The following is a 24590-nucleotide window of genomic DNA, read 5'->3' on the forward strand; positions in this document are numbered from 1 at the left end:
GCCCTCTGAATGACATTCGAGGTTCCCGACCTGTAGGACCGGAGTTCGTCAGCATGACCTTTGGCTTAACCCCTGGTTCTTAGAGACGCTCAATCGTGTCCACTATCTTCGGTTCCCAGGAGCTTTTTGATCCCACGGGACCGAGAGAGGAGACACAATCCCCTGTCCCTCGTGCCTGTGACCCTGAGCGTACGAACAGACAGGGGAGGGGTGGGGGCTCTTGGGCGATAGAAGGGTCTCTATGCTAACAAAAAGCCCAATGCAACTAGCAATCGCCTGAGTGCCCAGACGGCCCAGGATACAGTTGAATAGTTCTGGCGACCAGACGTGGGATCCTCTGTTGGCTCGTGAGCCCCTGGCTGAGTGACCAGTGAGCCCTCAATATGAAGACGAGCACTGAGGTGGTCAGAAGGACCCTTGCACAATTATGGGTGCCCATGGTGATTGGAGGGGCCCCTGGACGGCTAGTGAGGTCCTTGATCAGTCAGAGGAGAACGCCGCTGTAGCCATAAGGGCCCTCAAGCGAACAGTGTCCCGTGGTGATCAGAAAGATCCTATTAAATAGCTAGAGGGCAGAGAGTTTGCAGATGAAGCCCACTAAGCCTGAGTCATGAAATTCACAGATGGCCGATGGCAAAATACTATTAGGAAAAATAAACCTCTTAAGGGCCCACGGACCCCCACCCCATGCTCGGTTTTCCCGGGCTCGGGGTCCGAACCAACTCGGCCGCACAGGATCTCTAGCAATGTCTGTGCGGTTGGAGCATTATCTCTTGCTGTCTTGGTCGATGTACATAACTATCACGGAGTATGTTCCCAGTGTCAAGAATTGGACTTGGCCTGTGTAACGACATTGATATGATACGAAGCCTGTGTAATTGCATTTATGGTCACAGGATACCATATGAGCGAGTTGTCACCTGAGTTTGTAATCGCGTAGATCTCGATAGTACCGATTGCGCGTAGACCTACCCGCCAACAGCTGTCTGGAGCGCGGCAATAGCGTTAGTGGCTCACGTTACAGCGAGAGGAAGAATATCAACATTTGTAACCCTTGCTTTGTAAAAGAACGATCTCTAAGTTTCCCTGTCAGGGAACCAGTTACAACACTTTTCAGTAGGTTTAGTTAACTACATTAACTAGATGAAAATTCCGACGGAATGCTGTTTACAGTCTTGTTGTTTAGCTCGACATTGATATGATACGTAACATTGTGCCTTTTTTGGACACCAAGATATCAGACAGTCAAACGCCGTCCATGCAATGTCTTGAAATGAGACCCAGACTTTTCTAGAGTCTTCTAGACTTCTTCTAGACCCAGACTCTTCTAGACGCTTTTAGATCTCTTCTAGACCCAGACTCTTCTAGACTCTTCTAGACCTCTTCTAGAACCAGACTCTTCTGGACCGCCCCAGCTGTCCAATGATCGGTTCGTGCTGGCAGCTACCCAGTCAGATTCAGAGCGAGTAACTTCCCTGTTCACAAGTTCTCGTTAAAGTATGTATGATTGCCATGAGATGAGCCTGACTGGATTGGAATGACTTGGCTTGGGGTCTCCATCTTTATTAACGTTCTCAGCTTTCTGGCTTCCAGGAAGTGGAGAGAAAACGCTCATATACTGACCGAAGGTTACGTGGGTAGAAGGGTGGTGTGGGATTCGTTAAGCTTCTGCTTCGGAGGGGCAGCTTGGAACAGACTAATTTGTTTATCGATCTCTGCTGCCAATTACGGGTCACATACTGAACATCACGTCAGAACATAGTCAGGCGTCGGAGTCGTCTTATCCCGAAGCTGCAGGTGCATGCCCTATGGATCGTTAGGCGACATTCAGTACCAGTGCGTCATCATGACGCATTCACGGATGGCTGGGCGATATTGTGATTAGATCAGCAACAGGCTGACAGCACGTAGACAGCCAAGCGTGCCAGGCTTCTCTGGTTATCGAACGCTCACCGACAGGCGGGAAGACGTTCTAAAGGGAGTGTCTTCCCTTTGCGGAAGACGCGCTTCCCCGCCCCGCTACATGCCTCAGTGGAGCTTGGCCTTGATTCGTGCCCGTTTACGCATGTCTTGTTGTGTACTGGCTATGGACGTAGGCACTGGATGACAAAGGGCCGTATATGTTTTCACTCTGCATAATTTTGACGCAGTGGTCCCATGGTGATGCTTGTAAACAAGCGTCTTGAACATCGGCATCCCCCGACGCACTTACTGATACTTCTGAAGGTTTTGGCGTTGCCGATGTATGTCCTGTGTTCTTTTATATACCAGAGGCCAACCAATGGCTAGCGACCTCATCCAGCTGGCACAGACGGCGTGGTTTCTGCTTCAGGGGTACATCTGGTTTCTTCCCGAGTGGTTTTGGCGAGGCTGGTACAATACTACGGCCAACAGCACGACAACCAGCTGCACCTCGACCCAGCTCATGGAGGTAGGAGAGCATGCTCATCTGGACCCCGACCCAGCTCATGGAGGTAGGAGAACATACTCATCCATCAACCGGCTTCGCGGCACTCTCCGAACCATTTCCAAGATCCAGGCCATTTTCAGCCGAGGACCTATCAGATGGTGAATTCCGGGGTACTGCAGTGAAAGGTCATTGTCTGTGATGCCGTTACGTTAATTGTTGGACAGGTTGCGGTGGTTGATCGGTTACGCTGCGTGTCTGGAAAACCAGTGGTACGGGGTCCGCGGTATCCGCCCCTCTTTCCAGGGTGATGGGCAGGCGACGTCAAGTGACCTCGACATGTAGCCCGAGTGAGTCGTAAAGCCGAAATAACAAGCGATTTATGCTACCCTTGCCATGCAAAAGAGGGCTTTCGCCCTCCAGCCGCAACGAATTTTCAAACATGCGTTGTGCTCAGTTCTATGAATATTTGATAAGATATCTTCTCATAAATATTAATCCACTGTGATTGCAATGTCTGCCGTGGCATTGGGTTTCATCCCGATTTATTCCGCGAAGTTGCCGAATTCTGTCCATAAAACCAGCGAAACGGGTTCAAAGGTACGCGCAACCACTGTCTGCAATAGAACCCGGGACTGAACGTCTGGATTGTCTATGTCGGGACTGAGCGTCTGAACTGTCTATGTCGGGAATGAGCGTCTGCAGTGTCTGTCGGGACTGAGCGTCTGTGCTGTCTTTGTCGGGACTGAGCATCTAAACTGTCTATGTCGGGACTGAACGTCTAAACTGTCTGTGTCAAGGCCGGGACTGAGCGTCTGAATTGTCTATGTCGGGACTGAGCGTCTGTTCTGTCTGTGTTGGGACAAAGCATCTGAGCTGTCTGTGTCGGGACTGAGTGTCTTAACTGTCTGTTCGGAACTGACCGTCTGAATTGTATGTGTCGGAGCTGAGCGTCTGTGCTTTCTATGTCGGGACTGAGCGTCTGAACTGTCTATGTCAAGGTCGGGACTGAACGTCTGAACTGTCTGTTTCAAGTTCGGGACTGAGCGTCTGAACTGTCTGTGTCGGGACTGAGCATCTGAACTGTCTATGTCGCGACTGACTGTCTGAACTGTCTGTTCGGGACTGACCGTCTGAATTGTCTGTGTCGAGGCTGAGCGCATGGACAGTCTGTGTCAGGATTGATCGTCTGCACTGTTTGTGTCGGGACTGAGTGCTTGAACCGCTGGAATGATGCCAGCCAGCGGCCTAGGCTCAACGTGCCGCACCATGATGAGCCTGGCGATGATATGGTCGGTTTGCGTGTTTGAAATAATCACGTCAGCACAACTGAACGTGCGGAAAGTGCACTTTTGAACGTTAGTGGCGCATGTTCACCGCTGGTGACGTATGAATGCTCCGGAGGCGGTCGATAGTTCTCAAAATGCAGCCGCCGTAGTCCACAAGGCGAGATCGGTAGCCACATCGAGGACCCATCTATGCAGGACGCATCTGCAGGGATGGGAGTGAGGCTGTCGGGAGTAGCGGCGCGTGCTATCGACAGCCGGCTGACAGTGTTATCGACCACCGACGAATGAGAGAGTTCGGATCGCGGAGCTCTTTGAGATGGGTGCCGACCCCCTCGCACGGCCCCGTAAACGCGGCTCCGCTGCAATATACCGCATCAAGACTAGAAACTGACGCAACTCATCCTTCGGCGCCTCAGTGTCACGTCACGTCCGCCGCCTGGCCCCAACTCGGCAACAAAGCCGCGCACGTGACCGGCACGTGACGGGCGCCCTCATGCGACCGACGTCCGGCCCGGCCCGCGGTCAGATCACTCGAAGCCGACGTGCGGCCGGCCTATTGTCGGCGATCAAACAAGCGCCGGGGTCACAGGCCGGTCACGTGTGCCAGCTCGGTGATAGTGCGTCCGCCGGCTGACTCCAGGCGCGGTCAGCAGGGGTCATTGGAGGGGAGGGGGGGGGGCATCGGGGGGAGGCGGACGCGGAATGGACGGGTGTCTCGCTGGCGGTGAGGTGGGTGGGTGTCGTGGTGGTCACTCGCGCCGACAGGGGTGTTCAGGTGATTTTTGGGGAGGGGAGGAGCTAGAATGCAGGTCTGGTGCGATCGTTCATGACATACCATCTGTGACAAGCTCCTCCGAATGTGTTTTTGGTCGATTTTTGTCTTTTGTCAATCGCAAATGGAAAACACGTAAACATTACATGTATTTTGTAGCCACACCAATAATTGGGCGGCGTGTTAAAAAAGAATATGCAAATAAGATTTGCTTACTCCGGAGCTGAAGTCATTTGCGCCTAGCGAAATTAGGTCATCGGTTTGTGACACTGGTGACATTGTGGACCAAATCGCATGGCAAGTGATGGGTTGAAGCTGGCACCTCCACCTTCCCCCGCCTGGCGTTAGAGGTCAGACGGGCTACATGATGATCAGCCGCATGAGATTCAATGATCACGATATGAATGCATGGCGTTTTGATAGCGGGCAGCATCATGACCTTGACGACCTTGCCCTTGCCTTACGGGTGTTTTTCTCGCCTTTGCGGAACTGGAAGGACTGCATTGCCTCTCCGGATAGCACAAAGATAAGCATGCTAGAATCAGGTGAAGTAAGCAGGCCAATGACTTGAAATGAGCGAATTCGGGTCTTTTTTCATTTACAACTATGAGTGGTACGACAGCGCATGAAATGATATTACATACCTCTTGGCACGTTGGTTCATACGCAGGTAGTAACAAATCAGAGGGTGTAATCCGTCAGATGTGAAATCAGGTCATGCGGGTCGGGCCTGGGTTACACCACGTTCTCTCGCTTTATTTTATACGTGGGCTGATGGTTCAGCCGACTGAATCAGCCCCAATGGTTCTGCTTTTGTCCTGACGACGAACCAGTGCTTGGTATGGATTGGGACGTAATGTTTGGTCGTAAATATCTGTGGCAAACGGACTAAAGGACGAAGCTGGTGATATGAAATCTTCTACGTAACGAAACGAACGAAGCCCAGACCAACATCCTTGAGTAGTGCAGCGAACCTTGTCATATGCAGTTGAAACGCACAAAGAAGTATCAAGAGCAAATCGACAGACGTAGGTGCGTAACTCCGCCACTTCACATACTTTTCGGCTGCTGTTCCTCCCTTCCCCACTGCCCCTCTGAGACCCCTCAATGCATATGAGCAAAGATGGAATGGAGATACATGAATGAATATCAGCATAGGAGACCTCAGAAATATATTACAATCATAATACACTAGGTACCTGGGCACATCGTTATCAATATCATGTTTATTTTGTACCAAAAAGTATCCTGTGGCACACAATCCTTTTGTCACGCCATCTCGTTTGTCAAGCAATCAGTTTCGTTGAATTATTCTGACTTTTCCTGTGAAATACATCCCACTCAAAGGTTTTCACAAAAATGTGGCTTCGCGTTGTCTTGAAATGGAAAGTCGTTCCTCTGTGGCAATGCTACTTTGGAATCTACGAAATAGTAAACGTGCTGACATCGGGGAGGCAAATTCAAGTGGCCGAAATTCAGGGAGAAATGAGGTTTTGGGGTAGATTGGGTCAACGTTGTCGACTTAGCCGTCCCCTTGCAACCAATTTTACATGTTAGGAGCTCTGGGCAGGAGAATCAGAGATGAGGACCACCTCCAAATCATTTCCATGCCTCAGTCGATTTCAACCAATATTCATGTTTTAGTTGTGTTTCCCTTTGTTTTCGCCCAGCTACCCTTACGTTGCGGTTTGTTGAGCTTGGCGCCTCTGATGGGTAACTAAGCCTTTCTACCCACACATTCTGCCAGTCCCCATCCTGCCTTCCCTCCTCGCTCCCTTTCTCATCATCGTCATCACCATCATCATTCCTCATCATCGTCGTCACCATGTCTACCACGGCGACGAGCGCGCGAGCATCTGGTAGTGCGGACGAATGTGTCGACTCGTACCGCACTGCAGTACAATCACACAACTAAGCACGGCACGGTAGCGATACGAAAAGCAAAGGGTGGCGTTTGTCAGACTGTCAGATACCGATCTATGGGATCTGATGTCGGTCGACGCGTGCCAAGACGAGTACAAATCCGTTCCCGTCAAAATTTATTTATTTAACGTTTTGCGTACCTTTAGTGCGAAATGGCGCACCGGAGTGTTTTTGCAACCATATTCATGATGAGCTACGTTGAGACAACGGAAATAACTGGAAGACATGCAGAAAGATCTTAAGAACTCATATGCTGTGACCAACGCTTGTCTTGGTGCGGCTGACGTCCAAAGGCACGGAAGTGACCTCAGAAGAGAGGTTGGAGCTCGAGATCCACAGCAATTAATTTTTAAAGTCTTGGCCGTCCGCAAGCGGCCAGCATCTGAATGAGTACGCTACACCGCATAGCCACTTGACGTGGTCTTCGACCGGTCGAACCAAGGCCGTCCTGCTCGTAATTAACTGAGGACCATGCGACGACAGTACGTCCGTGACTGGAGCCATCGGGCCTGCCTCTTATCTGTGTTGTGTGGCCCAGCAAGAGTCCCGCCCTGTGTAACCTCGCCATAATCGGCCGTCGTCGCGGGTGGCGCGCCAGCCGGCGCTGATAACGGCTGTGGTGCTCGTGGGGCGGCGCTCTGGGCTGGCTCATGGGCGGCATGGACACGTCGCTCGCCCGGCCGGAGCCGCTCCGTGGAATGTCGTTCCGGGCTGTCGGGCAGTTCTCATCGACATGCCGCCTGCCCGGTCGGAGACGCTCCGTGGGATGTCTCGCTGTCTGGCAGTTTTCATCGACATGCCGCCCGCACGGCAGGAGACACCTCGTGGAATGTCGCTCTGGGCTGCCTCGCAGTTGTCTTCGACTTGCCGCCCCCCCCCCCGGCCGGAGACGCTCCGTAGAATGTCGCTCTGGGTTATCTCGCAGTTATCATCGACATGCCGCTTGCGCGGCAGAAGATGTCCCGTGGAATGTCGCTCTGGGCTGTCTCGCAATTCTCTTCTACATGCCGCCCGCCCGGCCGGAGACGCCCCGTGGAATGCCTCACTTTCTCGCGCTCCGCATGGACGCGCCATTGGCCCGGTGGGAGGCCGTTGTTTGGGCTGTTCGGGTAGGGTGTGATCGGAGCAAGGATCCGGTGATTACCTCTTGGCCAGGACGCGCCTTCTACCGCCTGCTACCGATTGATCGCAGGATAGCCGGCCACTGGCCGCTGAGACGCGTCTAGGCGGCGAACGTCCTAATGCCGCTTTCTGAGGCTACGTCGTCTTTTGTCCGTTTGTACCACCTTTCTATTTCTGGTTCTCCTTTTACCTCCCGTTCTTGTTCCATAATCACTCCCGCAGTTTTCCGAATCGCAATCCTCTCAAATAGTGCAGTTTAGCTTAGCATAGGCCCAGTGGAATTGCACTGAATGCTGCCACTTCTTGCGTCCCGTCTTTCGCCCTTTGGGGTGGAGATCCTGTTTCGCGGAGTCAGTTGTTATGAGGCTTCACGGCTTTAACTGGATCCAACTCGAGCCGTCGTGGTGTGCGATCCGACCGGATAGACTCCGGGACGGGGGCTCCCGAACAGGAGATATAAGTTGGCAGAACACAGATCTCGCGGTCGGTGTGTGTCGGTGACGCGCCTCGCGCAGGAAGCAATTAGACGCAGCATTGGACGGTTGAGTCCAAAGTCATTGCGGTAAATCCGGAGACCAATAGACCCGCAAGCCGCAGATGAAAGCGCTAAGCTCCTTCGCTCCCTCCTTTGTTCCCTGTGCGTCATTCGCCGCGTCAGAGAAGATGTGCCGCTGTAACTGAGCAGTGGCCTCAAACCCTTCATCGCCTGATCTAATCAGGTAAGCGTCATCAAAATAACGTTTGGATTTCTGATCTTCTCCGCGACATTCCCTTTGTGTTCGGTAATACGACGCCTCTAGTGTGGATCGTCTGTGAGAGTCAGGTCTCTGTTTAGTCCGCCGCACAGCTCCATCAGTCAGAGCGCTTGCCTCCCCACCTACACGTGCCAGGGTGGATGTGTTCGAGTATCCTCGGCGTCCGTTATTTGCCCCGAGCTGGAATGGCCTGCGTCAGTGGCAGCGGCCACTCAAGGAACGGTAATGGCGGGGTGGGGCGGACCGTGCCGAGCATTGCGTCGCGTTAAACATTCGACACTATTTGCTCCCGTGTAATAAAAAGTTTCACGATCGGATGCTGGGGTCAGGGCCCACGCAACAAGCGTAGCCCAACGTTGACACCCGACAGCGATCCCAGAAACGCAATCGATCAATGTTGCAACTAATCTTGTTATTAAAATCCTAGCGTGACGGGTAAGAAATGGAAAGCACGAGAACACACGTGTTGCAGAGAAAGTGGTAGCCGGTGGACACGTGCACTTTCCACATTTTATCCGAATCGCTTTGGTGGTTGTGGACTTAGTGAGCAGACTGCTTATTGGTTGGGTCCTAAAACCACCATTCCTGCGGTGGAATTCTACATTTTTTAGTATTGTTTTTTTATCAATCCGTTTTGCTGGACAGGATCACAAATCTTTGTCACGGCGTCATAAAATGTCATGTCCCTACGCCCTCGATAAGTTGACCATCTTGTGAATAGTCAAAATCGAATGTTATGCATATTTTGGAGCAAATTATGCTATATATATATATATATATATATATATATATGCGTTAATCTTTTCCTTTTCTTCACTGTCTCTATGTCTCTCCACCTCTCTGCCTCGTACTCACTCACTCACTCACTCACTCACTCACTCACTCACTCACTCACTCACTCACTCACTCACTCACTCACTCACTCACTCACTCGCTCGCTCACTCACTCACTCACTCACTCACTCACTCACTCACTCACTCACTCACTCACTCACTCACTCACTCACTCACTCACTCGCTCATTCATTCACTCATTCGCTCAACCAACCAATCGATCAATCAGTCGATCACTCACGCACTCGCTGACTCACGCTCCTTCTCTGCGGTATCGTTGTAATGTAATTGACGCATAAGTACGCCATTTTTTATTTAAGCTATGTCACAAAATATTTTCTTTTGCCCTCGCGGAAACGGTGTTTTTGCTTCGGCCCCGCCCGCGATTTCGGGAATTCCACATTTTCACATCGTGGGCATGCGTTGTCAATCATCAAGCAATTTGACGATGGCATGAATTGTATGGCGTCGTATTTCTAATTCCACGGAAGTGTGATCGAGCCATCTGCAGTGTCCCATTACAGCTCATTGAAAACCCGTCGTCAATTTTGCGAACGGTTTCGATGATGGTATGCATTCTATAACAACGTTATCTTAATTCAATGAAATGTAATCATGCTATCTACAGTGTTAATTATTTACACACGAACTTACCAACAATGTAACACTAGCAATATAGGGCAGTCTACCGCGACATAATAATCCCTCATCGCCTGGGGCCTGCGTCAGCCACGACCACCTGACGAGCAAAAGTAACTCAACTGGCGTAAAATGATCTTATTACCGAATAAGCAAAGTTGAAACGTCGGTTGAGAGCACAGGTGAACTGCACCCAGAAGTCGTTGGATATTTTCATATGACTGAGGACGTCACAAATGACGTAGAATACTTAAGTGACGTAGAATACTTAAGTGTCACCAGGGACGTAACCCAGCGGAGAAAACTGGGGATACGTGCCCAAAGATCGCTTAGATCTAGGAACAAAGTAAAGGTATGCCTGAAACAAAACAAAAATATTAAAATATAACACCCAGAGCGGTGTCTGTACAGCTGGCGCCAGACGAAAACGCGTGTTCTTGCATTTCAGAGTAGTATCAGCAATCAACAAAGCTTGAGATTTAAAGGGTAGCAAGGTCATGTTCAAAAGCTGTTACGGACCATCCCATCGAATTTACGTTGTGTAGTCTCCAAGTTCACTTGTTGTATCGAAGTCATCGGTGTGTAAATGCATGAGTCACACTGACCTCATTATGATAAGTGGCACAATAAATCTTGTTTGTCCGATACTCGGAAGTTGACACTGCGTAATGTCCGATAGTGGTGTGGTATGATCTCGTGTATTGTGGCGAACCCAAACGAGCAGACGGTGAAACCACTTGTTCTCCTTGAGTTACATCAAGGCAATCGAAAGCTAGGCTGAAACCTGTGAATTGTGGCATGGGGAGGCAAAAACTTTTGTCGTAAAAAATGGCGGTGACGTGAGGATTTTTTCAATGAAGAAAACACCAAACTGAGTGTTGGTCAACACCGAAAACCTAGTGTGCATACCTGGTTCGGCTCCAAGTTATTCCCTATTCGGAAGATGCGTTACTTTAACTGAACCTCCCCCGCTTCTCGTCCTTTCACCCACTAGCGCCCCCCCCCCCCCCCCCCCACTTCCCTTTTCCCGTGTCATGGCTCCATGCCCTTCACGTTGAAAGTAAACACTACGGTGCACATGGTTGCAAGAGGGGCCAGTGAATGCCATTGGTTTATTGGTGCTTGAGGCACTGCAGCGCCACAAATGTGCGAATATTTCAACCGTGCTGACGTCAAGAAAGGTCACGTTTGTTTACCAGAAGCTGGACGCGGAACCTTTCTGGCCAGTGTTTGTGGACGTCTTCAGAAAACAGGTTGTGGTATTGCCAGATGCTTTCGGGGTCAGCCAGCTGCCTCGCGTCATTGGCTGTGCCAGACTGTAGCGTTATCTGGACCGCGGTTACGGGGCTGCCCGAGGTGGCTTCCGTCAGCTCTTCGAAACGTTTGGCGGTGGGACAGTTGTTTTAACTAAAGCAGCACATGCGATTACTTTAAATGGGATCTAATGACTGAGAATAATTAACCTTGCTGTGATGTCAACTATAGTTACGTTGTAAGTTTTTCAAGCCACCAAAAGCGTTGCATTTGTATAAATGTGTTGGTTGTCACAGAAGTTAGTTTTTACAACACGTTTAGCATCATTGCGAGTGAGACTATTTGCTAGTAGAAAAACTTCCGTGTGGTGAGCCTATGTCGACCCAGCGACAAAACATTCGTTCCCACTACCCTTCAAGTCGCCGCAGCCTTCGATTTCTCGAAAGTAACCAACAAAAGTATCACTGCACGTGAAAATTTGTCATAGTCACGATTCAGGCATCACTAAAATATCGACCAATACGATGGATCCAAGTTTATACGATTGCGCTTAGTAGGCCATGCGGTTTCCTTTGTAGCGGTGGGAACCGCTGATATCCTCAACCTGGTTTAAGGGGGGAAGGGGGGGGGAGGTAATCCATCTCATTTTATCTCGAAGCCCGCATTGGGTTGCATAAAACGGAAAAGCTTGGAACTTCGCAATTTTCTAAATAATTTTCAGTCAGGTTCACCTCTATCTGGGGCACCCACCCCCGTCCCTAACACTCGGCCTAACCTCCCAACTATTGCAGTCAGCCCCACGCGAGTGGACTTCTTACTCACTTACCCCCAGCACTCAACTCCTTAGGCTACAGGGCGTCACCTGCCTCTCATCCTGGCAGGAAGGGCGGGCGCCGCGGGGAATAACAGCCCGCACCTCCGGCTCGCCAGGCGTGCAGGCCATCCTCTTCGCCACCGGCAACGCCCTGTACATGTGCGAATATGTGTCAGTGTCAGTATGTGTCAGTGGCGTGTGGTGTAATCCGCGGACGTCCCGTCATGCCCCCAGGCGCTGGACGGCCACCTCGCCCTGGCTCACGCGTACTTCCCCAGCAACGAGTCATCCCTCATGCAGGAGGGCATATCGGTCCGCCAATGGAGGGAGTACTACAAGGGCAACTGCTCGAAGGTTAGCCCGGCCCTGCTGCTCCTTGTCGCATGGGGTATCTGTTAGTGATTGTATGCGTTGGTCATGTTGGTGTATTCAGTTGTTTGAAATTACCCTTAACGCTGTACACTATTCGTGTTCGTGTACTTATTTCAACAGCTGGTGAAAGATGCATCATTTTCGTCTTCCCCTCCCACCGGCGAATGTTCGTGGACAGTCGACGTACTCACTTTTCATGGCAAACTGGCTGTCGGATAAAACTGTCTAGATGGTGCAAATAGAGGACACAAACAGCGCTCAACGTCATGCGAATATAACAGTCTTCTGTGTTCCTTCCATAAGGTTGAAGGAAAATGCGAACCAGCCAGTTACGTTGTGTGTAATAACAAATAACGTGCGCAAGTCACTTGCATAACGTGCGATGGACCCGAGCCGCCCAGACACTCGTGTCCCGTCTCCTCATAAGGTACCGTGTCGCAGCCACAGTGCAGGATCCAGGCATCGCGCCCTCACGCAGAACGCTGTGTTGCAGCGCCCTGTGCAGGATCCAGGCATCACGCCTTCACACAGAACGTTGTGTCGCAACGCCCCGTGCAGGGTCCAGGCGTCGCGCCCTCACACAGAACGTTGTGTCGCAGCACCCCGTGAAGGAGTCCGATTACGCCAGTTACGCGTATGACGCCACCTGGGTGTTCGGCCTGGCGCTGCACAAGCTGCTGAAGGACGAGCCGTCGCGGTACCAGAACTTCCGCTCGGACGGGACGAACGAGTGAGTGAGCGGGGCCCGCGGAACTGAACGAGTGAGTGAGCGGGGCCCGCGGAGCCGAACGAGATGTAAGTGGGGCCCGCGGAACCGAACGACTGAGTGAGTGGGGCCCGCGGAACCGAATGAGTGAGTGAGTGGGGCCCGCGGAACTGAACGAGTGAGTAAGTGGGGTCTGTGGAACCGAACGAGTGAGTGAGAGAGGCCCGCGGAACCGAACGAATGAGTAAGTGGGGCCTGCGGAACCGAACGAGTGAGTGAGCGGGACCCGCGGAACCGAACGAGTGAGTAAGTGGGGCCCTTGGAACCGAACGAGTGAGTGAGTGGGGCCCGCGGAACCGTGCGTGGTGTGAATGTGACCTGCGAAGTGCAACACAACTGGGAAAACACACCGACGTAAACGCAACGGGTGTAGGGCATACCGACCGGGAACAATACGGGATGGGTGGGACGGAACAATAGCATCACGATGTGGGCGAGTCAGGAAACGTTTTTGAAACGAGTTCCAGACGAGGAACGCAGCACCGAATGATTTACTGGAATACACTGATAAATATCACATGCATCAAACGGAGCCAAGTGGAGGTTTTGCGTGTCTCTTCGCGACTTAGTGTAGTGGAGGGACCAGATGTTCCCCCTAATGTCAGTGCTTGTTCATTTTGAAGAAACTACCCGCTGCATTATGAGAGCATTGTCACAGACTGCAAGTGGGAAAGTGCCGTTTTTCACCACAAATGGTTTGGCGGATACAAAAGAATCGCCTGCCATCCTGAACGCCTCAGCGAACTCTTTGTCGTAGCCGTCCGGCTTCAGTTTTCCGGTAGAATGAATGAATGAATGTAGAATAATTCCTGTGACTTCTTGTGTGTCTGTGTGTGTACGTCTGTCGGTCTGTCTGCGTGTCTGCCTGCGCGTCTGTCGCTCTGTATGCACGCGGTCACGTCCACACCCCCTACCCGTAAGCGTTCGGCTCCACCACCCCCGCAGCGGAGGCCGGCCAGCGGCTCGCGTCGCGTGCCGGTCGGCGGGTCCGGCGCTGACCGTGCCGGTCGGCGGGACCGGCTCTGACCGTGCCGGTCGGCGGGACCGGCGCTGACCGTGCCGGTCGGCGGGACCGGCGCTGACCGTGCCGGTCGGCGGGACCGGCGCTGACCGTGCCGGTCGGCGGGACCGGCGCTGACCGTGCCGGTCGGCGGGTCCGGCACTGACCGTGCCGGTCGGCGGGTCCGGCGCTGACCGTGCCGGTCGGCGGGACCGGCGCTGACCGTGCCGGTCGGCGGGACCGGCGCTGACCGTGCCGCCGCCGCGCCGGCAGGCGGCTGGTCGACATCATCAGCGCCACCGACTTTGACGGCGTGTCGGGCCACCTGCGGTTCGTGGGCCCTTCTCGGGTCAGCATCACGGAGGTCAAGCAGTGGCGGGGCGGCCGCTACCATGTGGTCGGACGCTTCCTGCCGGAGCCGAACAGCACTGAGGGAGGCAAGTGAGTACTGCCGACGTATTGTAGGCATGGGATAGCGTGTGGTGATAGCCGTTGTAATATGCGTAACACAAACGGCGATGCTACGGGTTAGAGCACCCAAGGCGGTGGTAAGGCTGGACATTATGTACGTGTAAAGAACGAGAGTAGTAATGGGTTGCCGTGGTATGCACCATGATAATGGTGGCTATTATAATAGTGGGTGTGATATCATGTAGCTTTCTGACGAGACACGGAAGCTTCCAATTTTTGGTGTCATATCCTTCAACAAAGCTCACTCTTCCGCGTTGGGAAGAACTCTGTCAGCAACTGAGTTGCTGAGCTCACGATCTGCAGACATCCGCGACACCTGGTAACATTCTGGTAACAAGAGCTGGTAGGTAACGGCTGGTAACATTCTGCAGTGAACGAAGCGTTGCTGTACGTTAGCGTAGCGCCACGCGGCGCACGCCGTAACAAACCTGCCATATGGATTCCCCTCAAGTGGCATATGAGTGACGTCTTGGTATGTTCGGTTGTGCTTGAATGCACGTACCTTCCAGCCAACGTGCCGCATCGTCGTAACTAGTTTTAGTTTTTCAGGGAGTCCAGTGACATAATACTTTTTACACTTGGCCCAGTCGTCCTGTTCCAGACATGTGCTCGAAAAGTCGGTCTTTTCCACTTGTCTTCAGACATTTCTCCATTTTCATGTTGTGCACAACAGCCCAAGGCAGTTGATTTAGCTCAGAAGCATATTGTTTTGCGTCAGCAATGTGCCTTGCATAATGATGGAGGTGGCCACGACCACGGGCTGACAAGCCGCTGTGTGTTGGGACGGCGCCGCCGGAAAATCTCCTGCCTAGCGGCGCCTCGGGCTAGCGCGTGAACTTGGCGCACCGAGCCGATCGCCGCGCGGTCACCAGCCACGCTGTCGCCATCAGCTGATTAAACAGCTGACGTGATGGCACCGGCCTGTCTGGCTTGGCCCTTCCGACGACGCTAAGCACGTGGGTCCGGCTGTGGGCGAAGTGGAATCAGCCTAATTAAAGCATCCTCTCGGAGACGTCCAAATCGCATTAGGAGTAAGGTAAAGTTCGGGGTCATAGATTTATGTGGCCTTTCAAACGTGGAAGACCTTTGCCCCGTCCACCACCGATTTTCTTATGTTCAATCTTTAGATTTCCTGGTTATTTTAAGACATCTCCATAACTCTTCCTGCTTCGTTTAGCAGCTGATCCCGTTGCGCTCCCTTCCATTCGTCTCTCCGTTCACAATCATGTATCCTTTTTCAGTGCTTTCCCTTCCATCTTCTTTATCGTGTATCTTCACATATCTGCTCTCCTTATTCTGTCTGGATATCCTTCGCAACATCAGTGTACAATTCCGCTCCTGTCTCCCACCTCCCTTCCGTCATTTTCCGTCTCCATTTAGGAGTCTTTATTGTTGGCACGGCAAGCCGACAAAGTCGTCGTGATGCATCACCGGTCCTGAACACGACAGCGCCAGCTTACCACGCTCCGACTGCCGAGCAGTGGCTGCCCCCGTCGGGCTGCGACGGTGACCTTGACGTGGGCCAATCCATCGTCGGACGGCCAGTTGACGTACCGGTATTGGCTGTGACCTCTCCGCTACGCCCTATTCGACCGTTTCCATTGGCCAAACACCGCAGCCTACGCTTAGGAGCTAGTCGCTATTAATGAGGTGTTCTTGTTTCAGTGATGAGGTAATGATAATTTACACTAAATCCTACCCGATTATTTGAGCAGCGCTTTAGCTCTGATGGCCTCTAATCCGTCATGTATCCTCATGGAGTAATTTTAATTCGCATGGAGGCGCTCCGGAACTAGCGCATAAAACTATCGCGCGTCGGATAACGCATCTTATCGGCGCTACAGGCAATGCGTGTGACGTAGCTGTATCACTGGGCAGCGCACGAGTTCAAGAAACACCCATGGCCATTTCCGGGCATGAACTCAGGTCATTGCGTAAAATGGTACCGCTGATGGGACACGGCCAACAATAAGCTCCAGGGGATGAAGCCAATCCCTCCAGCTGGTGGATGGCGAGACGTGAGACAATAAACCAGTGCGGCCCGGGGTTGGTCATAGATGAGCAACACGTGGTTAGTTCTCGTCTGCCGGGGAGCATTGCCACTGTCCTCGTTGTCTGTCGTTAGACGTTCGTCGCATGGTTTATTCACGTCCGGGTTCTGCCGAAAAGTGATTTCTTCTTTTCGGACAATATTCTTCAGTTGTTAAGTATTCTGAAATCCTTGAAAAGGATTCTCGCTTGCTTACGAGTGATCTGAAGCATACCGGCTTTTTAGACATGTACGCGCTCCGTTAGTTGTGTAATACTACCGTGGGCACAAAATGCCTCTGGAAGCTGGCGTGACCCTAAATGACAATCATCGTCAACAAGCCTTTAGCCGCGTGTCACCAAATGGGTGCAGTACGATCCCAAGATCTGGTCACATCCGCCCTTCCCGGCACCGACTGCTTCGCTTTCGCCTCGCACCGCCAAACTGGCGCAGACGTGTCCAAATCTGATTACCATAGTGCTTGCAGCAACCACCCGCTCTGCACTGCGTGCCGCCAGGCTGGTGCTGGACACATCCAAGATCCAGTGGCTGACGGCGGATGGCTTGCGCCCTGATGACGGCTCCAGCCCGCCCTGCGACCTGCAGCCTCTGGCCGACCTGCTCGGCACAGACTGCCAGACGGCCGTCATCATCGTCATCCTGATCGTCCTGCTGATCGTCATTGTCAGCCTGGTCGTCTGCTTGCTCTTCTACAAGCGCAGGTGGGCGGGGATTTTCAGCTAGCTTTACGTCACGCATGGATTTAGCCAGAGGGGGGGGGGGGGGCGCTTTGCGGCTATGTCCAGCCTGAGGATTTACGCATGGATTTAGCCCTGAGCCAAGAGGCTTACATTAGATAGTGGATTTCGCTGGGCAGTCTAAGTTAGGGAGGAGTTTGTAGGAACTTGACCTTTGCCCCCACCCCTAAGGGAAATTTTGGCTGCTTGCGTGGCGTCACGCGTGAGTCTTCGTTTGGCACGTTGCATCGCGTTGTGGTGGCTTCGCTCGTGACTTTTTTTAAAATCCACAACTTTGGTGTTTGAAACGGGTACTTTAAAATGCATCATCTCGTGCAGTCTGATTCTACCATTTCCCCAGTCAATACGCCGCCATACTGCAACACAAATTCGTGCATCATCCCGCACTGTAGCGCTCTCGCCTCTATCAGCCCACGTCCACCACTTCCTCTGCCTACCCCCCCCCCCCCCCCCTTAAGCTGACCCGAGCCCCTGCCTCTGCCGTCCACTAGGTACGAGGGCAAGATGCTGCAGCTGGGACTGGATCTTGCCAACGCTGCCGAGTGGGAGGTGAAGCGGGAGAACATCGTGATGAACCGCAAGCTGGGCGAGGGCGCCTTCGGCACCGTGTACGGCGGCGATGCGCTGCTCGTCAAGGACCGGGCCGCGCGCGTGGCGGCCCGCCGCCACCCGACGGACCTGCCGGAGGAGTGGGTGAGTGATCCGGCGGGGGATTTTCGAGGGAGGGAGGTGCTGGGTGCTGCGGTGAACAGCGACAGGGAGACGAGACCGGGGCGGGAGGGCGTGAAGAGGATGGGGGGGGGGGGGGGGTCTGGGTTACGGGAGTGCGGCGGTGCGAGGGACGTGCGGCCCATCGATGAAAAGGTGGGCGGGGGGGGGGGGGGTGCTGGAGCGAGTAACAAGAGGCTGATATACGAGGGACGGGCGCAATGTCGACGAGAGGGTAGAGGGCGGGGGGGGGGGGCTGAGGTGCTCTGCTGGTTAGGTGACTTCTATAAGGGACGACAGGGGAGGGGGCGAGCTACCGACCGGGTAGACCACCTCCATGGACAGAAGTAGATCACCTCCAAAACCGGGCCCGGCAGGTCTTGATCAAGATAAGGCTTACGAGGATGTGGGACACTCGTGTGGATATTATCGTGCCTCGTCACAGACGAGGCAGAGGTTACATGTTACCAAACATGTGCGATATTGAGGTGTGCAATATTGTTTCATGGGACGTAACAATCGGTCGAAGTTCCGAAACAGGTAAAGGCCTCTTCACGATTGAAATGATGCGCGGGTGTGATGCAGAGACGGAGGACGCTGCACCTTTTCAGTTTAGAGGCCTGGAGATGGGTCACATGGATGAACTAATCTGAGGGACATGGGTATTTGGGCTGAAGTGATGTACGGGCATTATAAGCTGTATCACCCAGATCATTCAACAGAAGTGTATACTGCAGTATCTGGATCGCAGCATGCTTGAAATGTCGCGCCGATACATTCGACTGGCATACCTAACCCGCAACTTCGATGCCACCGCGTCACATGCTAATCCTTCGCTCGTTTATTTCGCAACGACACTGAACAGGCGGTTAATCGGTATACTTGATACAGTCCGCAGTCGTCCGAGACACTACCCGCCCGGGGCGGCCGGGGCTGCTGCTCGCGGCGCCTCCGGAGCCGCTGTATTCGCTCGGGCAGCTGAGGACGCTGTTCCTCGGCGCCCCTGGAGCCACGTGCCCGGGCGGCCGCGAACGCTGTTCCTCGGCGCCCCCGGAGCCACCCGCCCGGGGCGGCCGCGGACGCTGTCCCGTGGCACCCCAACAGTGGTTCCCACTGTACCCGCCCTGCGCCGCGTCACCGCCCGCTCGAAATAGCCCACCCCGCGTCGGGCGCGTCCTCCCCGCGGCAATAGTTGTTTCGAGGCGGCGGACTGAACAACGAATCTGCGCGGGCAGCCTCCCGGAATCGGCCAATGATGCTCGGTGGCGGTGCGACCCGGGCGACAATGACGGTCCAATCGGCGGCGACGAAACCGGACCCGACTGCTTGGGTAGTGGCGACGCGCTGTGGGTCGGGCATTGGCGAGGGTCAGGGACGCGCGGTGCGGGCTCGCCGTGACATTTGGATGGGCGTTGCGAGCGGACAGGCTGTTCTGGGTGGTGTGAGAGGCTTGCGGGAACTTCGACGCGACGTTGTTTTTTTGCGCGGAGGAAGGCCGGCTCGAAATGATGCCATGCGCGTGACGTTGCGTGGCACGGAATGTGAATGGGCATTCGCATGCGCCTTTGCGATTTGCACGAAAGACTCTGTCTCTGCTCCCTGGCTGGAGGGGTGCTGGATGAGCGTAGCAGCAATACTCCGACAATTCTTAAGAGTATGTTGCGAAGAAAAAAGATCCGATGACATGGCTCTACAAGCACCGAGAAACAGTATCACGTTTGGCTTCATGACTTCATCGCACAATCATTCATAAGCGTTAGGGACCTTCAATATCTTCCCATAATCATTACAGGCGCAGAACTCGCGCTTCCTGACGTGATCTCAGTTCATTAGGGCAAAACCCATGCAATATTGGTATCAGCAGATGTGAACGACGTTTTAACACCTCTAGCACCTTAATTTCAGCTCTATATATAATGTGTTTGAGGTATTTTATTTGTGCTCCATACAACTGTATATAGAACACGTTGTTCTAAATACAATGTGTTCATGAGTGTACGGTGCGTTGGGCAGTCTGAGGGGTTACACCAGCAATGCTCAGCATCGCTGGTGTAAGCCGCTGCTCCTCTCATGAGCAGAAAGCCCCGCAGAATCCGCGACATGTGTCGCTTAAACGTCCGCCGTTGACCTCTGTAGCTACAGTTCGGGTTTCCACAGACAAACGTTCTAGATCGGCAGGGTCTGTTAACACTATTACTAGGGACGCCCTCCACGGTATATTCTCAGAAAAGCCGCACAGCGCCTTAAAAAACTGATGATTGGCTACGTTTTTCAACCCAGTCGTCAGCTTCTCACGACATGAACACAACCAATGGCAGCCCACAGCCCTGCACTGAGCCTAATTCAATCCGCGTGGCGAGCATTCGAGCCCATCTGTCTCAAATAACACGACGTTTTATAAAGCCGCGTAGCAAGCTGATCACGTCTGTCGATCACGATCATGTCCTTCACGAGATACTGCGGCCAACCGCGATTCTTACAACTAATAATAGACTGAGTTGTGTGGTATTTTATGCTGTTTTGTATGAGAAGTATATCGGGACTGAAAAGTCTGTGAAAAGCTCTGATCTGAGGATCATTGGAAAAACATTTTGTCGTCACTGATCTGTGATGTCGCCACTGATGTACAGGCTATAGTGTATTCTTGTCACCTGCTAAAAACCATTCTGATTAAAGCTACTATGTTTGGCAACGTCTTGTGGCTCGACTTGCTCATACAGCAAAACATTAACGTTTCGACATGTGCTCTGCACATACGTTGCAAGCGTTAGCGAGTACAGACCAATACTAAGCATTGAGTTTCGTCTAGCTGGGATGGCCTGTTGTTATATGGCCTGGTCTGTTATAATCTGTTTTCGTTTTTGTATTTTTTTCACCAAATGGCTCGCAAAAATATCGGTTTTTGCCACCGATCATACCCGGCGTATCAGAAACTTCCCCCCCGCATTCCGGTAACCTTCGATGGCGCTCCATTTTCGTGTAATGTTAAATTTTATTTTCAAATTGTTTCCGGAGACCACAAAATGCTAGACCGAGTATTTGTGTGTCTTCTGTCGCACCTCAGCTCTGTTCAAAAGTTGAAGAAAGCAGAACAGATGCAGTATAGATTTCAATTTTTTATTTTCGCGAAAAGCGGTTACATTTTGCGTCCACATCGATCATGCAGTCATCATCAATGCAAATCATCAATATAAGCAGAGAATATGACAAGAACGTGACTGAGCATCGTCAGTAAATTTTCCTCTCAGGCGCCATTTGTTTGGAAATTATTTTCACGAATCACTATATGGTGTGTATATCTGACGCAGGGCCCACTGTGTGACGAATGTCAGGAATATAATAAACTCGTCATGATGCTAAATATGACATTACTCTCCCGGAAACAAATGATTCATTCAACTTCCACAATTACCATCATAAGCGCCAACGGTGGTAGGTGCTAATAGGCACCATAAGTCAGTACTCATGCAGCATTCGTCCAACCCAAAAATATCACACCCATTATGCAAACAGCATCGGCAATATTAAACCCTATTCTTACGCACTTTAAGAACTATCAAAAGCGCCATTTGTTTTCCAAGCAGAAATTTTCGCCTGACGTGCTGACGCACCAGGCGTTTCAGATCATAATGTCACTCAGCCCCACGAAGCATGTCCCCGGTGCTTTCCACCCACTGGTGACAACAAGAGTGAAACAGTCTCGCCGTCTTCACCAAAAGCCTCGCCCGCGCGGGACGATATTGTGTGTTAATACGATGTGAAATCACCGAAAAAAATGCCTCGCCATGCGTCACACAAGTTTTCAACTGCCGCTGGATCGAAATAACCGTTATTACACACTGTTCTGACGGTCCATATCAACTTTGCGAATTTCAATTGGTAAGTTTACATTGGAGCTTTAAGCTAGCATAATGAGTTTAACGGTTGACCCAGTGGCATACAAATTATTACCAATCCCGAAATATTGTCAGGAAAAATTCACTGGTGTTTTCCGTGAGCATCTACCGCTCGCGGTTTGTCAACCGGGGGGAAGGGGCGGGGGTCGTATCGGTTCCCTATTAGTCCCCGGTATGGAAAAGGGCCCGTCACGGCGATGGTTCATAACGTCTTACCAACTCCCCCCCCCCCCAAAAAAAAACAACAGGAAACTCATTGTTTCTAACTATCAAAAGCATACAAACTATGCAGTTTTTCCCTTATGTAATCGTGCTTAATCTGATTTTCCTTGTGCCATTCATACAAGACCTATCACGTCCTTTTTCCTTTACATTAAGATGGCTGGTGACAAGGCCGGTAAGAACGATGCGATTAAATAACGATAAATTGTTGTGCTCGTTTCGAGCATTGTCAGAACAGAACTTTGCAACAGCATGTGTCATTTAAAGATACAAATTGGAAACATTCCCTGATCATCTTACGGACATTCATCGCTTCCTCGCCCCCGCCACGGTATCTTCTACAGGGAAATAGTCATTGTTTATGGTAAGGATTGCAAATGGCAGTCCTGGGTGAGTATTGAACGAGACGAAGGGCGCGCTCAATCTGGCATATATCTCCATTTTAGGCGTTTTAGCCTTTTATGGCCAACAGTGAAGCTCTAATATAAGGCAAAGCGTCTTTGAAGTCAGGGAATTGCTGTAGCAAGTATTTTCGGATTTCTTTAACACGTTGTTGGTAATCAGGCGTTCAAAAATTTCGGCAAGTTATTACAATGAGGGGTAAAATTTGGCTAACGTGAGTCGAAATTCTGTCCATGTCGTCTAGCGAAGAATGAAATTTCAGTAACATCTATTGACACAGTTTCATACTATTCCCAAGCGAGAAAAGTACGAAGAATCGGCGAAATGTCCACCTCCTCTCACTTCTCGTAATTTACGCTGCTGAAAAACAGTCATCGATGGTCTTAAAAGTGGTGCCTGTGCATCTGGGACGAGTGATGACTTCAGGAGAGCCTTGACGGCTAACGCTACCCGTGTAGGGTTGAACTGGCTGGTCAGCGTGCTGGCTCTCTGTTGGCAGTGCTCTGTGGCGGTGAAGACGCTGAAGCTGAACTCCACGCTGGAGGAGAAGCTAGACTTCCTGAGTGAGGCGGAGGTGATGAAGCAGTTTAACCACACCAACATCGTCCAGCTGCTGGGCGTGTGTACGCTCTCGGAGCCCATCCTGACCGTGATGGAGTTCATGCTGTACGGTGAGTTAGCCGCTGGAGTCAATCGCTCAGAGCCTGAGTCTGGAGTAAAAATATTCCGTCTGTGACGTGGGTATAAGCACACGTGTAGGAAGAGAGGAGGGGGGGGGGGCATGACCCCCACTTCTTGTGAATTTTCAACAGTACCGTGGTAATGCGTGGAAAGAGTCTTCAAAATTTGTGATGCCCCCCCCCTCCCGCCTCCATACTCTGAGACGTTCTTACGCCTATGTGGGTAAGAGTAGGCGTTGACATGGAAGGTGTCCGTGGCCAGACATAGGATCAGAGACAGTATAGTGTCACGGAAAGTTACAGCAGGCACACACGACTTGAGAAACACACAGTTATGTTACTGAAGCGTGACTGTCATAAGGTCCCGTATGACTTTTTGCACAACAAAACTATTACACCGGGAGTCGCTCACAAAAGTCGCACAGTCGCTCACAAAATAACGGCGCTGTTTGACGTACGGCATCATTGATTGCGTACAGCAATCAGGGGTGTCGATTTATATCCTTTTGGGTGGCCACTGCCCCCCCCCCCCATTCCCTATGCCATCTCCCCCCCCCTCACCGATGAGTTTATCTCCTATCCTGCTGAAGCCTAAGTACCAACACAACATTGATTTGTGTAACAGACTATTACGAACATGTCTGACGTGGGAGCTCAGAGTTGTATCAATCTTTAAGAAAGATTGACATTTGCATCCCAGATAGAAGGCAGAAGTAGCTGAAAACGGCGACGTCACAGTCAGTCGAGTGCAGCTGACTGAGCTAGCCACACTTCAAAAGCTGTGTGTTCGTACAGTATTTTCTGTTTTGCTGCATGCTGCGTGCTGATAAGTACGTTATGCATTTGTCTTGTTGACTCTGGTCTAGTTTTGTGGTATTATCTGGGTGTTTTAGTATTATTTATCAATGTTTCAACTGCTAAAAACCGCAGCAAGTTTGTTTATTGTGCCACCACGACTTATTGGACGATTAAAACTACTGGTCGAATAGTAACGTCCAAAAACGTCACGAATTGATTACCCATCTACGTTCGGAATAGCCTTATTCCTCGTAGAAAAACCAGGGCAATGGAGAAATAGATGCGTTGATATTTCGGCAACATGCTTTTATCGAAGCGAAAAGCAGTAGCAAATTACAAATTGCGTTCTGATCCTTCTAGATTTTTCAGTTGCTTTTTTTTAAAACAGCGATCCACAGTTTTTACAGGTCACCAACACGTAGAGGGTTAAAGAAGGAGTAGTTGCCAGCCATTACTGCGGTTCAGTGCATATCTAAGAATGCCTTTCAGAGCTCAAAGTCATCTTCAGAGCAGAGTACCATCCAGATAGGAAAATAAGTGAAGCATTCTGATAAAAAGTTGGCGACCAGACTTTACGTGGCTCATTATGGCTGATTATGCGTATGTGATACGTGCCTTGATGTGTGACGAGCACTATTTTGAAATCGTTTACATGTACGAGTGATGCCTGACGCGTGAT

At 51.6% G+C, this 24590-nt stretch overlaps 1 protein-coding gene across 1 annotated transcript in view; it reads left to right on the plus strand.

Annotated features, from left to right (window-relative positions):
- Positions 1-24590, plus strand: part of LOC119105504 (uncharacterized) — a 73700-nt gene that overhangs the window by 41272 nt on the left and 7838 nt on the right. Inside the window, exons 7-13 of the mRNA XM_037228969.1 lie at positions 2333-2431; positions 12044-12163; positions 12781-12911; positions 14221-14388; positions 16966-17169; positions 17697-17898; positions 22933-23104. Coding sequence (XP_037084864.1) covers positions 2333-2431; positions 12044-12163; positions 12781-12911; positions 14221-14388; positions 16966-17169; positions 17697-17898; positions 22933-23104 — 1096 coding nt within the window. The remainder of the gene's footprint in view (positions 1-2332; positions 2432-12043; positions 12164-12780; positions 12912-14220; positions 14389-16965; positions 17170-17696; positions 17899-22932; positions 23105-24590) is intronic.

The sequence above is a fragment of the Pollicipes pollicipes genome, unplaced genomic scaffold, assembly GCF_011947565.3.
Source record: "Pollicipes pollicipes isolate AB1234 unplaced genomic scaffold, Ppol_2.1 Scaffold_6138;HRSCAF=7277_pilon_pilon_pilon, whole genome shotgun sequence".
NCBI lineage: Eukaryota > Metazoa > Arthropoda > Thecostraca > Pollicipedomorpha > Pollicipedidae > Pollicipes > Pollicipes pollicipes.